This window comes from Vicia villosa, linkage group LG4, assembly GCF_029867415.1.
Source record: "Vicia villosa cultivar HV-30 ecotype Madison, WI linkage group LG4, Vvil1.0, whole genome shotgun sequence".
NCBI lineage: Eukaryota > Viridiplantae > Streptophyta > Magnoliopsida > Fabales > Fabaceae > Vicia > Vicia villosa.
In genome coordinates this window covers 35,494,912-35,512,100 of record NC_081183.1, presented here as the reverse complement: position 1 = coordinate 35,512,100, position 17,189 = coordinate 35,494,912, and the positions used below count along the sequence as shown (strand labels likewise).

The 17,189-nt window shown below is 33.8% G+C and overlaps 3 protein-coding genes across 3 annotated transcripts; 1 reads left to right on the top strand and 2 right to left on the bottom strand.

The window, feature by feature from the left end:
- Nucleotides 1-5,472: 5,472 nt before the first annotated feature.
- On the bottom strand, nt 5,473-6,648 carry LOC131597050 (F-box/kelch-repeat protein At3g23880-like). Its single transcript, XM_058869768.1, has one exon. It carries the CDS (start codon nt 6,646-6,648, stop codon nt 5,473-5,475), a length of 1,176 nt encoding a protein of 391 aa, XP_058725751.1.
- Nucleotides 6,649-9,296: 2,648 nt separating this feature from the next.
- Nucleotides 9,297-10,469, bottom strand: LOC131597049 (F-box/kelch-repeat protein At3g23880-like). The gene has a single exon (XM_058869767.1). The coding sequence runs from the start codon at nt 10,467-10,469 to the stop codon at nt 9,297-9,299; it is 1,173 nt and encodes a 390-aa protein (XP_058725750.1).
- A 5,077-nt stretch (nt 10,470-15,546) lies between these two features.
- LOC131597048 (F-box/kelch-repeat protein At3g23880-like) lies at nt 15,547-16,731 on the top strand. The gene has a single exon (XM_058869766.1). The coding sequence runs from the start codon at nt 15,547-15,549 to the stop codon at nt 16,729-16,731; it is 1,185 nt and encodes a 394-aa protein (XP_058725749.1).
- The last annotated feature ends 458 nt before the right edge of the window (nt 16,732-17,189 follow it).

The window sequence follows — 17,189 nt, the reverse complement described above, 5'->3', positions numbered from 1 at the left end:
TGATAGGGAGGGGTGGGATGAAGAGATTCATTTGAATAAAGTAAAGGCATCAAAGAACATATGGTTCAATCTCAAACTTAAGGAGAACATGTTGATTCAAAAAAGTAGGTTGAGGTGGTTGAATGATGGGGATGATAATAGTAGGTACTTCCATAACACGGTGAAGGATAGAAGGCGCAAGAACCGCATTTGCTTGGTAGACTCTAATGGGGTTGTTGCTTCGGTAAATGAGGTGAAGGATAGGGTGAAGAATCATTTTGAATGCAAATATAAGGAGGAGTGTTTCGAAAGACCTCTTTTGGATGGTGATGCGTTGAGATCTTTGAATGAGGACCAATCTTGTTCTTTAGAGGCTCCTTTTACTATAGAAGAAATAAGGGAGGCGGTTTGGAGTTGTGATGGCAATAAGAGTATGGGACCGGATGGAATATCGCTTCTTTTTGTCAAGAAATGTTGGTCTTTTTTAAAAGACGATGTTTTTGCTTGTTTCAAAAGTTTCTTTTCCGGAGCGGCGTTGTCTAAGTGTATAACATCATCTTTCATTGCCCTTATTCCTAAGAGTGACAATCCTTTAGTTTTAGATGATTATCGTCCTATTTGCCTTATCGGATGTATTCACAAGATTGTCTCTAAAGTCTTGGCTAGTAGGATCAAGAAGGTTCTTCCTCACATCATATCTAACTCTCAAAATGCTTTTGTACCGGGGAGACAAATGATGGACGGTGTGGTTATTGCAAACGAGTTAGTTGACTTTGTTAGTAAGGAAAGAAAAGAATGTCTTCTTTTCAAGGTCGATTTTGAAAAAGCATATGACAAAGTAAGTTGGAACTTTCTTAGGGACATGATGAGAAATATGGGGTTCGGGGACTTATGGATGAAGTGGATGGAGGCGCTTGTCTTCACTAGCAAGATGTCGGTGTTAGTGAACGGTAGCCCAACGAAAGAATTCATGGTGGAAAAGGGGCTTCGTCAAGGAGATCCTATATCTCCTTTCCTTTTTGTTATAGTGGCGGAAGGATTGAAGGCTTTGGTTGGAAGAGCGGTTGCTAATGGGGATTTTGTTGGGTTTAATGTCAATGGAAAGTGTTTCATTGATATTCTCCAATTCGCCGATGATACGCTTCTAATTGGAGATGGAAGTTGGAAGCATCTTTGGGCTATTAAGGCGGTGTTGCGGAGCTTTGGATTAGTCTCGGGTCTTAGGATTAACTACCATAAGAGCAAATTGATTGGTGTCAACATTAATTCGCACTTCATGGGAGTTGCTACTAATTTTCTTAATTGTCGGGAGGAAGCGAAAGAGTTCAAATTTCTCGGTATTCTTATTGGTGCAAATCCAAGAAGGATAGCTACTTGGAATCCTCTTTTGAACAATATTAGGAGGAAATTGAATTCGTGGAAAGGTCGGTGGCTTAGTTTTGGTGGGAGGATTACTCTTATAAAATCAATCTTAAGTAGTTTGGCGATTTTCACTCTCTCTTTTTACAAGGCTCCTAAGAAATTGATATCGGAGATTAATAGAATTCAAAGCAAATTCTTATGGGGAGGGGTAGATGAAAAAAGGAGAGTGCATTGGGTTAATTGGAACGACTTGTGTCTACCGGTGGAGAAAGGCTGTCTCGGATTTAGAAGGTTGGATCTCTTTAATAAAGCACTTCTTTTGAAATGGCATTGGAGAATTTTTGGAGCTTCTAAGGAATTATGGTATAGAATGCTCAAAGCGCGTTATGAAGATGTGAATATTAGATTGAATGTTGATGAAAATCCGAGTGTTAAGAAGGGAAGAAAGACTTCGGTGTGGTGGGCGGATTTAATCACGTTGGGGAAAGATCTTCCGGAGAATTTTTTTACTAACCATTTTCTTTTTCAGGTGGGAGACGGGTACTCGATTTCCTTTTGGAAATCCCATTGGTTGGAGGGCGGCTCTTTAAAAGATCGTTTTCCGAATCTTTTTAATTATTCTGTGTTACAAGATGTTTCTGTTGGTGCCATGGGTGGATGGAATAATGGGGAATGGCTTTGGGGAGACTTAGGCATCGCCATCGGGCATGCTCACAATCAGCACATGGGGCTGAATGAAGACTTGGAAAATGCTGCAGTTTCTTTTGCTATTGCTCAGCATAATGCAGACAGTTTGTTCAATGATGCAGCTGCAAGTTCTGCAACGGCCCAGCTCAGAATTGCAACTCTTGTTTCTTCGGCCAGCACTGCATTTGTTCACAGGACTGCTCACGGACAGCAGCACCTCCAGAATCTTTTTTCCGTTCTGTCCGCGGCTGAGCTGACAGTTTCTAAACCGGATGTCGTTGTTTGGAAGCGGGCACCGGACGGCATTTTCACGGTAGCATCCTGTTACCTTTCTCTTTGCAAAGATTCGATTCCTCATGGCCCGGTAAATAGATATGACTCTGCTTTTAAGGATATTTGGATGGTTGATGTACCTTTGAAAGTGAGGTTTTTTGGTTGGAGATGCTTCCTTAATAAAGTTCCAACAAAAGACTCACTTTGGCGCAAAGGTATTCTTTCTAATACTTCGAATCTTGTTTGTGTGTTCTGTGATAATTGCAACGAATCTACTCTTCACTCTTTCCTCTTCTGTCGGAATGCCGGGATTGTTTGGAGGGAAATTGCCGAGTGGATTGGGATACCGTTCAAGTTAGGAATAGATTTAAAAGATAGCTTTTTGACATGGAGTTCTTTTTGTCGGGCGAAGAGAGTCAAAAGTAGTAAAACAGGTACGGTTTGGTTAGCTACATTGTGGAATCTTTGGTTACGAAGGAACGACATTGTCTTTAACGAGGGTACCTGGAATTCGAGGGATGTCGTTTGGAGTTGTAAAGCGCTCGTATGGAGATGGTCGTTCATAGGGAAAATTACTCATTCCAATTATAACTTTTATGAGTTTAGCAATAACCCATTGTTTTACTTATGCTAGGTTCCAATCGGTTTGTAATTTTCTTTTTCGGCCCTTTTGTGGGATGTAATCTCGAACCCTTTTGATCTAATATATCTCTTGCTTTAAAAAAAAATTATCACCGAAAGTGAGAACTCTAACTTCATTGAGATGGAAGGCCACCAGCTTATATTTGTCGGTTAAATGAGAACTTAAAGCAGGAATCTAGATCCCAGCAGGAAAAATGGTGAAAAGAGGCTAGTTTTTGAGACAACCACCTGGTTGCTGGGTTCCATAGTTTTTGAGGAAGGGGTTGAGTAAGGCAATACTTGAAGTACTCGAGAAGGAAAGAATCACGTACGAGTTTTGGGAAGATTTGATGAGATGCATTTTAACGAAGAATGGATCGGAGATAAGCGAGTTCCATGACTTATTCACACACTTGAATCTCACAAGTGATTTCACTTTAAGTGAAGATAGAACCTCGGCTATAAGTTCGGCCGGCAAGGTTATCGGCGATGATGCAATGTTTTCACGATGTAACTTTGCAGTAGAGATAATCATCTTGTGTATCCTAAGATTGGACCCTTACTGCGACGACAAGCCAAGTGAACTGAGAAAACAAACGCACTATATAGTGGTTTCTTAGGTAAAAATTTAAGTATAAAAAAGTTAAGAATTCTAAAAATTAGTCTTTATTGTAAAAAATATGAAAAATTTTTAAAATAAAATTAACCAAAAATTAATAGTTTGTATATTATGGAAAACTATGTATACATATTTTTAAGTCTTGGATTTAAAAGTCATAAAGCTAAATTGACTCATTTTTGTAACCGTTTTCTAAGGAGTAAAAGTTAGTTATAATTTTTTCTCTATTCTTTCGTCTTTATCTTATTTATCTTGTTCCATTGTGCTCAACACAATTGACCCATGACATTCAAAACCTCACTTGGTTTGACAATTAATTTGGCTTTAGAGAAGCAATTAAATATTAAATTATAAGAAGTGAAAATTGAAATCACCCATGGCTAACAACTTGATCTTAATTTATGTTCCTCTTCCTTGTTCTGTTCATTTTAGTCCTAAGACACAGCAACTGAAAGTGCAAGACAAGCAAACTTTAATAAGATATGCCTCGTTTCTAAGATTGCATATAATAACTCAAAATGAAACTTCCTTCATCTCGTATGTTGAATCAATAAAAACAGAATAGAAAGCTAGCAGTTTATTCCATGCATTCTTTTTCTGGATACCACTATTGGACCTTTCGCTATGGGGCTTACAAACCACTCCGAACAAGATATAAATTAGGTCTCTGATTTAAAAGTCATAAACCCAAATTGACAATTATATTGACAAATGCAAACTTCCACCGTAAACACAACTGTAACTCCCCAACCGATAATTATTTTTGAATCAATCACAATTCCTCAACCAATCATAAGTTCCCAACTGATTGTTCAAGAATCTCATCCAATTTCTTCGATTATATATATTTCTCCTCCTCATTTTTCACCTCCTCCTTTGTCACATAAAATCCTTTTTTTCAACATTTAATTCCACCACCGTTACATGACCTTCAGCCATTCCAAACATCGTTCAAATTCCTTTCACTTTTAATGTGTGAGCTCAAATGAACGAAAAGAGCAATGAGTATTTAAAAAATAACTTCCAGAGATATCTTTTCACTTTTACTACGTGGTCAAATGAACAACAAAGGATATAATGGATGTGTCTCGGAGATAACTTCCAAACACACTATGAGCAGGATGGATCGCTTCTTATTGTCACAGGAGCTAATAGATGAATGGGGATTTATTAATCAAAGGATTGGTTTAAGAGACGTATCGGATCACTGCCCCATCACAAACAACACAAGCAACATCAACTGGGGACCAAAACCGTTTCGTTTCAACAATCTGTGGCTCAAACATGACAACTTCCCATGGTAGGGTCACTGTCATTGAAAGCCAAGGAAAATATTTTTTAGTCACCATGCTAGATATTAGTAAGAATGAATGTTAAAAATTAAGTTCCAAGATACAAAAATAGTTCCTAACATATTTTTACTTCCTATTCAAGTCTCATTTTTTACAAACGCCAAAATTTTTACAAATATAGGCCATAATTTTGATAGTTGTTTTTGGTGTATACAGAAACCAAAGAAATTGAAGGAGTTCTAAGGAATAAAGTGGGTTGTTTACAGTCTAGCCAATCTACTAAGTATATTTCCACTTTCTATACCCATACTCTTCAAATTATATATATTTATCTTACAACTTGAATAACATCACAGTTAACAACCCAGCTGTTGTGTTTAAAATCAAATTCTATTGAAATAAAATGAAATCATATTTCCTGAATTGAAAAATATTAATTAGCAAAAATGTGTTCTAAGCAAGGTAATATATAGGATCATCCAGTTTATTCAACATACCAACTGTAACAATGTTTTAAAGCAAATGAAACTAATACAGCTTAGAATAAATAATAGTCCTTCTTTCAGAAATAAAATCAATTAAACTGAAGCTATGATAACAGGAACTTAAACAAGTAAATCATTACAGGAACTTACATTTTCAATACGCCGAAACCAAACTTTCAACGTATTGATTGGCAGTACACAAACGCATGAATGTGCTATCTGTAACGGTAGCTTGCCTTACTACTCTATTTTCTCTCCAATTATAACAAATTAGTTGTTTGAGATTGGGAGAAAATATCAGCATATCTTCATTCTCAAAAACATATAATGGCAACAAACTAACAACTTCATAGGAATCACTTTGAAGTATATTATGATAATCAAATTTAAGCATTTTTGTCCAAGACTCTTGTACTCCAAATTCCTTCATCTGCCATATAACAAAATTAAACCCAGTAGAATAGTGAGAAAAACAAAGACATTCCATCAGCACCCAAACAATTGGGGGAACAACTGGCACTTGATCAAAACCTCGGGGGAACTGAAGCTCTGTGTAGGTCTCTATTCTCAAATCAAGTGAGATAATTACAAATTGTTGAACACTAAGATATTTACAACCGTAATAATTAGGTCGGATGTTATCCCGAAGGGCAAACCAGTTAAGACTATTACTCAAATAGACACCAGCATTGACATGGTTGGAATTATACTCATAAGGATTGGTAGGAAAACTTTGAATATTTCTCCAAACATTATCACCGAAACTGAGAACTCTAACTTCATTGAGATGGAAGGCCACCAGCTTATATTTGTCAGTTAAATTATCATAACCAAATGAGAACTTAAAGCAGGAATCTAGATCCCAGCAGGAAAAATGGTGAAAAGAAGCTAGTTTTGGAGACAACCACCTTGTTGCTGGGTTCCATAGATAGAATTCAGCGGCAGGGTTCCATAGATGTAATTCAGTCTTGTAATAAGAACGAACCAAACAGATTAATCCAGTGCAGGAACCAATAATTTGACAGTTACTTTGCGCCAACTTGTATATAGAATCATGATTGATGATATTAATGGAGGGATTCTCGAGCAAGCTGCGTATGAGGAAGGGATTGAGTAGAGCAATACTGGACGTACTCGAAAAGGAAAGAATCACGTGTGGGTTTTTTGAAGATTTGATGAGGTGCATTTTGATGAAGAATGGATCGGAGATAAGCGAGTTCCATGACTTGTTCACACACTTGAATTGCAAAAGTAATTTTACTTTATGTGAGGATAGTACCTCGGCGACAAGTTGGTCCGGCAAGGTTACCGGCGACGTTTCACGATGCATCTTGTGTGACATAAGTTTGAACCCTTACGGCAAGGACAAGCCAACTGAATTGAGAAAACAAACGCACTATAGAGTGGTTTCTTAGGTAAACATTTAAATAAATAAAAAAGTTAAAAATTCTAAAAACTAGTCTCTATGGTAAATAATATGATAAATTTTTAAAATAAAACTAACCAAAATTTAATAATTTGTATATTGTGGAAAATTATGTATATAGATGTTTAAACTTCCCATAGATTTTAGATGAGTTTCGGTATCTTGAAGCAAAATATATTAAGATTTTATTTATTTTAAAAATAAATTTTTATTAAAAATTGACATGGCTCGATGAATGGATACTCAACTAAATTTAAAAATTTTGTTCTAGAGTTTCAAGAAGAAGAGAGATATGGTTTTGAAAAGAAAGAAAGAATTGAGCGAAAAGAATGAATGATTTCGTTGAGAGAATTTTAGAATGTTGTTTTTATGTATAATACTAAATTATTTAATTTAAAATATTTTAAAATTTATATTGAATAAGGATTTTGAAAAGTTTTGATGAGCTTTCATAAATTTTTCGAATATATTTTATATTATATTATTTTAAAAATTAAAAAACAGTGTTTAATGGATATGCAGGGTAAAATAGTTTTATACTATCATCCAGTCAAAAACCAATAATCTGCCATTTTATTAAAAGAATTTTAAAATATAAGTGTATTGTGGCGGAATGCAATTTGTTGAAGTGTAATTGTATATTCAAAGTATTTACTATTAGTTTGTTGAGTTTTGTGTTTGAGGTTTAGTAAGTTTGACTTAATATGAGTTTAGTATATATTATAATTTTCCTTTGTAATTAGTAACGAGTAGAATATTTTTTATAACCATTTTTAATGAAGTAAAAATTAGTTATAATTTTTTTCTCTCTTTTTTCATCTTCTTATTTATCTTGTTCAACACAATTGACTCATGACATTAAACACTTCGCTTGGTTTGACAATTAATTTGACTTTAGTGAAGCAATTAAATGTTAAATTATAAGAAGTGAAAATTGAAATCACCATGGCTCACAACTTTGATCTTAAATTATGGTCCTCTTCCTTGTTCTGTTCATTTTAGTCCTAAGATACAGCAAGTGAAAGTACAAGACAAACAAATTTTCATACGATATGCACCATCTCTAAAATTTCATATAATAACTCAAATCATTTGAAAATTCAACGCAATGATCTAGAAGTCACATAGATCAATCCATGAGTCAATGCTTCCACTTGAAAGGGTCATATACAATTATACTATGTCATGGAAGCTCTGGTGAAGATGGGCGCAAATATATTACACTTTACGGTCTCGTGGCTCCTTGCATGCTTAGACTGGCCAAAAACAGTTAGAAGTTGGAAAACATCTTTTGGCTAGGTACAAAAGATGTTAAAGGAGGTCACCACGATGGTTCACCTTGATAAGGCAGGGAGATTGTAATAGCTTTAAATGTTCCTGTTTGAGTCTTTGAGGAATCAAATCATGTGGCGTTGGAGCGAAGGGTGAAGTTACCAATAACGATCTGACCTTCAGCAGTCGCAACAGAGGGTTTGATAGATTAAGGGATTTTCGAAATTACCATAGCCTCAAGAATTTCGTATCAGGTTGTTTGAAAAGAGATTGGTGTTGATGAAGAGATGGTTGAAAATCAAGATATGCGACTGAGAAAAAGTTTTTTTCTTGGAATTCAAAGGAATCAAAAGTCAATTCTAATAGACGGTGTCACTATTCCGCTTGAGAAGCATAAATGATTGGTGAAATAATGATATAAAATCATGGATCGGTGGAATAAGTTTACGGTGCGACGAAGAGGGGATGACTTCTAAGCTTAGCACTTCAATACCAAGTTGGTAAACAAATAAGGAGTAATGTGGAAGTGTGAGCTATTAAAACCGTTAGCGTGAGAGGAGATGCATTGTTCGGAAAACCGCTGTAAATCAGACAGTTCTTAATGCATCTAGAGGGTGGAATCATTTGACCTCGTTAAAATGAAGGACCATATACTCTATGCGCTCTTTCACCGGAGGTCACTCTTAGGTCTTTCTCTATGGATATTTTGAACGGCTCAAAACAAAATATAAATTAAGTTTCTGATTTAAAAGTCCGTTACAACCAATTGATACAATTATATTTGACAATTTGAATTCTAATATTGGTTGCTTCCAAATATTGACACCACTTGAAAGTTTTTGAAGAAATATTGGTTGCTCCAAATATTGACACAGTTATAAGCATGGTTCACTTCTGTTTCGGTTCTATGGCTGAATTATTATACTGATAGCATGTTTCACTTCTGTTTCTCACATGATATAGGAAATTAATTTGGCGTTAGAGAAGCATTTAAATATTAAATTTTTAGATATCAACCCATAGTTTATGGATGTAGTTGAAATTGAATAGAACAATATTAATTAGCAAAAACGTCTTAATGCACAAATAACTGAGTTCTAATCAAGGTAGCAGAATCATTCGGTTTATTCAACATAACAACTGTAACAATGTTTTGAAGCAAAAGAAATTAATACAACTTATAATAAATAATAGCCAATTGATAATCATTCAGAAATACAATCAAACCAAAGCTATGAAAACAAAAACTTAAACATGAAAATTATTGCAGAAACTTACTTTCAATTGAGTGAAAGCAAACTTTCAACATAATTGTTGATATTAAACCAACTTATGTGTATTCTATTTGTAACTGTAGTTTGCTTTACTACTCTATTTTCTCTGCTATTATAGAGAATTAATTTTTTAGGATTGCTGGCGAATATCAGCGTATCTCCATTCTCAAACACATGCAGTGGCAACATATCATGAACTTCAAAAACACCACGTTGATTGCAATATTCAAATTTAAGCAATTTCGTCCAAGATTCCTGGACTCCGAATTCCTTCATCTGCCATATAACAAAATTACACCCCTTAGAAAAGTGAGAAAAACAAAGACATTCCATCAACACGCAAACAATTGGTGGAACATCGGGCACTTGATCAAAATCATGAGGGAACAAAATCTGCGTGTTGGTCTCTATTCCCAAATCAAATGAGATGATCACAAATTGTTGAACACTAAGATTCCTACTACGATAACAATCATTAGGGCGGAAACCTCGAAGGGAAAACCAATTAAGGCTATTATTCAAATAGACACCATTCAATTGGCAGCAAGTGTAGGGATCCTCGTAGGGATAGGTAGGAAATATTTGAACATTTCTCCAAACATTATCACCAATAGTGAAAACTCGGACCTGCTTGGAACGGAAGGCCACCACCTTATATTTATCAGTTAAATTATCATAACCGAATGATAACTTAAACAAGAAATTAAGATCATGGTACCAAGAGTCTAGTTTTTGGGACAAACATCTGGTTGCTGGATTCCATATATAGAGTTCTATCTCACACTTAGGATATCGGGGAGAAGTGACTAAACAAGTCAATCCATTGCAGGAACCAATAATATGACAACACTTTTCCATCAAGTATATAGAATCTTTTGGGAAGAGATTGATGGAGGGATTCTCGAGCAAACTGCGTAGTATGGAAAGATTCTGTAGGCCAATTTTGGAATTGGAAGTACTCGATAAGTATGTGAGGGAATGAAGAATGTGTGGGTTTCGTGATGATTTAATGAGGTGCATTTTGACGAAGAATGGATCGGAGATGAGTGAGTTCCAGGACTTGTTCACACATTTGAATCGCAAAAGTGATTTTACTTTAAGCAAGGATAGTACCTCTGCGATAAGTTCTTCCGGCAAGGTTACCGGCGAGGATGCAATGGTTGCAGGAGAGATATTCATCATGTGCGAACGTAAGGATGAAGGGAACCGTAGAGTTCAAAGTTTGAACCCTTATGGCGACGGCAATCCAAGTAAACTGAGAACACACAAAAGATGCGATAATGGTTTTTATTAGCATATATTGAGTACTTCCAAATCTTATTTTATAATTTGATTTAATTTAATAGTCTTAATTGATGAATTAAATTATTTAAGAGATTGATATTTTCTCTCAATTTATTTCACTTCTCAATCACTTCCTAAAATCGATGACAAAATATTATCCTTTTATTATTATTTATTTATATCAAAAAAATGTTTTTCCTTAAAATTTATTTATAATGTGTAACACAAACTTTAATTTTGATTAGAATATATTATAGGAGAAAACTTACCTCCGATTCTTTAGGTGTGGTTTATGATATTTACCGAGAATATAACAAATGTATTTTAACATCATTTAAGTAAAAATAGGAAAAAAATTACATAAGTATAAGACGAAATTATACATTTATCATATTTTCATTAGAAAATAGTATAAACCACCTCTAAAATTTTTTATCTAAATATTCTCGTATAATATTATATTGTGTGTCACACTTATCTTTCAACTCTCGTGTTTTTTTTTAAAGAGGTAAATTTTGTTGCTACCCATTGTAATGTTGAGGATAATTTACTCGATGTGTAGTAATTAAATTTTGCCACATATATTAAAATTTTAAAATTATATATTAATCAAAATTAAATCAACAAAAGAATACATACACTCCTACAAAATGCACAAACAACAACGCTGAATTCACCACAGTTCTTCTAAATACCATGGTGTTAACATTTTTTTTAAATTAAAAATTATTAAAATATAATAACGGTTGTTATACTCACCGTGGTGATAAAATCAAACTTTCATGGGTTCGAACCTCAACATCATACAATATTTTATTCCTTTAACGTTAAGGCGTACCTTTTCTTTTTTATTTAGTTTTTTAAAAAATAAAAGAGATATCACTACAATTGTTTTGTGCAACCGTTGTGCCACATATATATATAAGTGAATACATAGAAACCTATCACCACGGTTGGTAATGAAAACCGTTGCGAAAAAATTTAACTATATATAAGCGAATAAATTATCGCTTCTTGACAGTATCGATGTATCCTTCGCATCAAAACTCTAGCACTCATTTTTTTCTCTTCTTCATAATTAGTTTTCCTATTCTACGGAATAGCTGCCTGTTTTGTTGTTCATACATGAAGGTATTCTTTTTCTTCCTTATTCTCTCGTTTTCGTGTATCTTGTTGTTATATTTTACATGATTTTCATATGATTTTTTTTCTTCTTCATCGTCATTAACTTTATTGTTGGTGTATGTTGTTGATAAATATTTATTTACATGATTTTTTTCAAATTCGTTTTCATCACCTTAACAAAGCGCATACGTGACTATCGTACATACAGTTTGCGTAGCTATGGAAAAAATATAAGAAGTATGAAGTTATTGTAGAAATCCACCATATATTTCTTTTTCATAGTTTCACAAACTAGATGAACTTCATAATTTGTTCCAGTTTCACAATCATTTTGAATAAAATATGCGTTTTTGAAACAATTTAATATATCTTGTGATGTTGTATGTTGTTAGTGTTTTGTTTCAAAAATACATGTTTTTTTAAGCTGGTGTATATATTTGTTGTGTTGTTGTATGTTGTTGTTGTTGTTGACAAGTGGTCTCAAAACACGAATAAGACATTGCTAAGTCATAAGAAATAGGCTTCTTGTGACCTACCAATATTTTGTTCTTTAAATTCTTATACAGATTGACAGTAGATAAAGTATAATTTATTATAATATGTAGATTATTTGTTTCATTAACTTTTCACTGAAAACACATTCATTTAAATTGATATAGAAACTTATAATCTAAAAATTAAGTTGCATTTGAAAACAAACTTATATAAATAAATAATAGAAGGTGATTAATTCTTCTATCCGTTCACTTTTCAATATTTAGCAAAGCTGTTTCAGATGTTTTTTTGGCGATAATAGGAGCTGCATGTGCTAATTTTAAAGCAGCTTGAAGTGCACTTTGGATTGCTTTGGTATTTTGAAATTGGTTAAATCATATTCTGATGTGAGATATGTGGGTCAAATAATCCAAACACGTGCCAAAATATTCGGAATTCAGATTATCTATGAAGTCTACTAGAGCGTTCCACTTCCAAGATCCTTGATTTAATTGAATTTGGAGTTCAACAATACAAATGAGAGATATTTTTGTGTTGATTGTGACTCAATACATAGTCAGGCTACTTAACTTCAATATTTGGATAAGCTAGTAAGAGTGAATTGAAGTTTAATTAGAAATCTCGTCACCTTTGGCCGGACTCCATGATGTTTGGACAATAGTCTTGATCTCTTCTTCCGTAGTCTAAATTTTTGTTGAGAAAATTACAAACATAGAGATAAAAGAGGAACAAAATAATAACACAATAGATTAACATCCACAGAAAATACCACGATTGTTGTCAATATACAACTACAGAATAACACTATGTAAAAATTATTACAGCACATAATATACCTTCAAATACCTCAAGTCCCTAGTACACTCACACCCTCCAAAATAAATATTTAACTACATCTCACAACCACTACAAGAAAAATGCTGATTAGCTGGGTGAGTTTGTCAGGTGATATACACCTCGCAAATTATTGCAGTAGCGGGGTGCAAAACACCTCTCAACCCAGTTTTTAAAAAATATATATATAAATGTTTTTCCATCTCACAACGGAGGGAGGGAAATTCGAAATTTTAGGAAAAAACGTTGCAGAGTGTTAATCACCTCGCAACAATGTTTTAAAAAATTATTGGAAAATCAAATATTACATTTACTAAAAAGTCAGGGTGGCAGGTGACTGTTTGGACCTTTAGCTAGCAACAACAAAAAAGGGGATATGTGTTCTTTATTTAGGAGAATTGCACACGGAGAAGGGTCTTCATGTCCTCCAACATTAACCCCTGAATTAACTGAAACAATTAGACAACTAGCTCAGAGTGAAGCAACACGTGAAAATGAAACATTGAAAAAAAAACAAACGGAGTTGGAGGAAGCATTGGGACTTTCACAAGAGCAAATAATGCTTACACAACAACAAATTCAACAACAAGTGCAACAACAAATACAACAACAAATGCAACAACAAATGCAACAGATGCAACAACTATTTCAACAACAATATGGTGGTGGTGGATTTGGAGCGATTGGTAACCAGGGAGTGGTAGACGAGAATGATGAAGTAAACGAAAATAACGCGGACATCCCAAATCCTCAGTGAATATTATTTTGAATTTAAATATTCTAGATTAATTATAAATTTCTTTATATTAAGTATGAATTTAAATAATTATAATTAATTATAAATTTACATTTTTAAAATTTTTTGAGTTTAAATTATTTATTATATTTATATTATTCTAAATATTAATTTTAATATTTAGAATAATATAAATACATATTTTTATTGAATTTTAAATTATTTATTTTATTTATGTTATTCTAAATATTAATTTTAATATTTAGAATAATATAAATATTTTTTTTATTATCTGCGTTACATTTTGCGTAGTGCATGTTACATGGTATCTTAAAATATTTGCCAGGTGAATTTTACCCTGCAAGTTTTTGAATATTCAAATATTGTTAGGTGAAATTCACCCCACAAGTCATGGAACGAAGTTCGCTGAAAGTCTTGGAAAGCGTGTTTGCGGGGTGTTTCATACCTGGCAACGTTGCGGGGTAAAAATCCCCTGGCAAAGTTGCGGGGTGTTTATCCACTTGCAAATATTTGCGACTAACGTTTTTGCAGGGTGAGACGCTCACCTCGTAATTACGGCATTGCAGGGTGATTTTTACTTTTGCAGGGTGAATTTCACCTGGCTAAATGCAATTTTTTTTGTAGTTAAAAGAATAAGAGAACAAAGAAATTTCACAACACTCTAATACAAGAGCATAAGAGAACAAAGAAAGTCAAATACAAGCTTAAAGTGCTTTTGACTAATGTATTTTGAAAAGAAATTTGAATCTTATATATATAGCCTTGAACTCCCTCTTCCTTCAAAAAATAAGCAATGTGGGACTTCCTTCAACAAAAAATAAACAATATTAAAGAAATCACACATCGCTTACTGAGGTGTTTCAAAATAAGAAAAATAAGCTGTGTTTCAAAACTCTAGATAAATTTATCAATCCTGAAATCAAAATTTAGGTCATAATAAAAGAGTATATGATTATGATCATAGGAAAATCTAAGAAGATGATTATTAGAGCGATTTTTATAACTATCCAACCATTGATTAAACCAAAACAAAAATTTATCTAGCCTAGCTTCAATGTATCCATTGCCAAGTTGATTATTAGCCCAAGTGAACGTAACACCATTGTAACCCACATCGCTCAGATTGCAATCCAAAATAGTATTATTAAATAGGTCAACAAGGTTTTTATCAATAGGGTTACCCCACATTTTTCCAAGGCAGAATTTATAATGTTGAAATTCCCACAAACAATACAGTTATCAGTATTATTATTCTTTTAACTAATCTTTCATGACAGTATGCTTTATGTCATGCAGGATTATAACTTTGATGAGCGTGACTCTGTTTGGGTAGCAGCTATACAATTATGTCTCTAAAACAGTTCCCAATTATTTATTAAATAATTAAATAATCTATTTGTTTGTTGTTATAAAATATTTTACACTAAAGGTAATTTTACTCAACTTTTTGAGTTGGGTAAATAAGAATTCACCAAATAAGAATTCACTTTGATAGTTTTAAAATTAAAAAAAATGCCACATCACTAAATTACATTGTTTGATTGGTTGATGATACTAATCCCAAATTAAATTCAAAGTAAATTCACCAAAATAATTCATTGAAAGTGTTAGGGTTAATTGTGTATAATAAAAAAAGCACTATATGTGACGTACTGACATAGCATACCATACATAATTGTGTTCTCAGATCATTAGGTTTGCCACCGCCGTAAGGGTTCAAACTTTGAACTCTACGGAACCCTTCATTCTTACGTTCACACGATGATGATTATCTCTCCGGCAAAGCTCCATCGTGAAACCATTGCGTCATGGCCGGTAACCTTGCCTGAAGAACTCATCGCGAAAGTATTGTCTTTGCTCAAACCAAAATCACTTATGCGGTTCAGGTGTGTGACAAAGTCCTGGAATTCCCTCATCTCCGATCCATTCTTCGTCAAAATGCACTTCATCAATTCTTCACGAAACCCAAACATCATTCTTTTCCCGGCAACATTTGTGACCACTAATAGAATCGCCCTACACAATCCTTCCATACTACGTAGTTTGCTGGAGAATCCCTCCATCAATCTCTTCCTAGATGATAATAAATACAAGTTGATGAAAAGGATCTTTCACATTATTGGTACCTGCAATGGATTGACCTGCTTGGTTAGTACTCGCGAGACTGAATTCTATCTATGGAACTCAGCAACACGGTGGTTGTCTCAAAAACTAGCCTCTTTTCACCATGATTCAAAACCAAGGTTTAACTTCTCATTTGGTTATGATAATTTAACCCACAAATATAAGGTGGTGGCTTTCCGTCCCAATAAGGTCGCAGTTCTCACTTTGGGTGATAATGTTTGGAGAAGTATTCAAAGTTTTCCTATGTATCCTTATAACTATACATGCATCCATGCAAATGCTGGTGTCTATTTGAATAACAGTCTTAATTGGTTTGCCCTTCGAGGTATCCGCCGCTCTTATTATCATTATCGTTATACAGATCTTAGTGTTCAACAATTTGTGATTATCTCTCTTGATTTGGGAATAGAGACCTACACACAATTTCAGTTCCCCCATGGTTTTGATCAAGTGCCGGTTGCTGCACCAATTGTTTGCGTGTTGATGGAATGTCTTTGTTTTTCTCACTATTCCATGGAGGGTAGTTTTGTTATATGGCAGATGAAGGAGTTTGGAGTAGAAGAGTCTTGGACGAAATTGCTTAAATTTGATTATCATAATATATTTCATACTGATGACCATAGAGTTGTTAGTTTGTTGCCATTGCATGTTTTTGAGAATGGAGATATGCTCATATTGGCACGTAATCTTAACCAACTAATTTGCTATAATTGGAGAGAAAATAGAGTAGTTAGGCAAGCTACAGTTACAGTTACAAATAGCATACGCTTACGCTGGTTTAATGTGAACCATTGCGTTGAAAGTTTGCTTTCAACGTATTGAAAGTAAGTTTCTGCAATGATTTACTTGTTTAAGTTCATGTTATCATAGTTTTAGTTTGATTGTATTTCTGAATGATTATTGAATGACTGTTATTTATTTTAAGTTTTATTTATTTCGTTTGCTTCAAAACATTTACAATGGGAATGTTGAATAAACCGGATGATCCTGTTACCTTGTTTAGAACGCAATTATTTGTGCTGAATCTCTTTCTCGTTGTTGAGCCTCTCTGTTGTTAATACTTGTCTTCTGATTCTGTTCTATATCAGTTCAACAATTGTCATATCCCTTTTCTATCTTTTCTTGTTCATTAATCTTTTTAGAATTTCATATCTACTGGTTTTTAGCCATATAATTAAATTCAAAAGTGTTTTGGTGATTGAAGAGTGAGTCCTGAATCCAAAGTTGAGGGATTTAAAAATGTTAGTGGCTTAAAATTTTGAAACAGGGAGGAAATATGC

What these genes read in the sequence shown, in the direction of transcription:
- LOC131597050 (XM_058869768.1), bottom strand. Translation starts at nt 6,648, where the DNA reads ATGCATCGTGAAACGTCGCCGGTAACCTTGCCGGACCAACTTGTCGCC.
- LOC131597049 (XM_058869767.1), bottom strand. Translation starts at nt 10,469, where the DNA reads ATGAATATCTCTCCTGCAACCATTGCATCCTCGCCGGTAACCTTGCCG.
- LOC131597048 (XM_058869766.1), top strand. Translation starts at nt 15,547, where the DNA reads ATGATGATTATCTCTCCGGCAAAGCTCCATCGTGAAACCATTGCGTCA.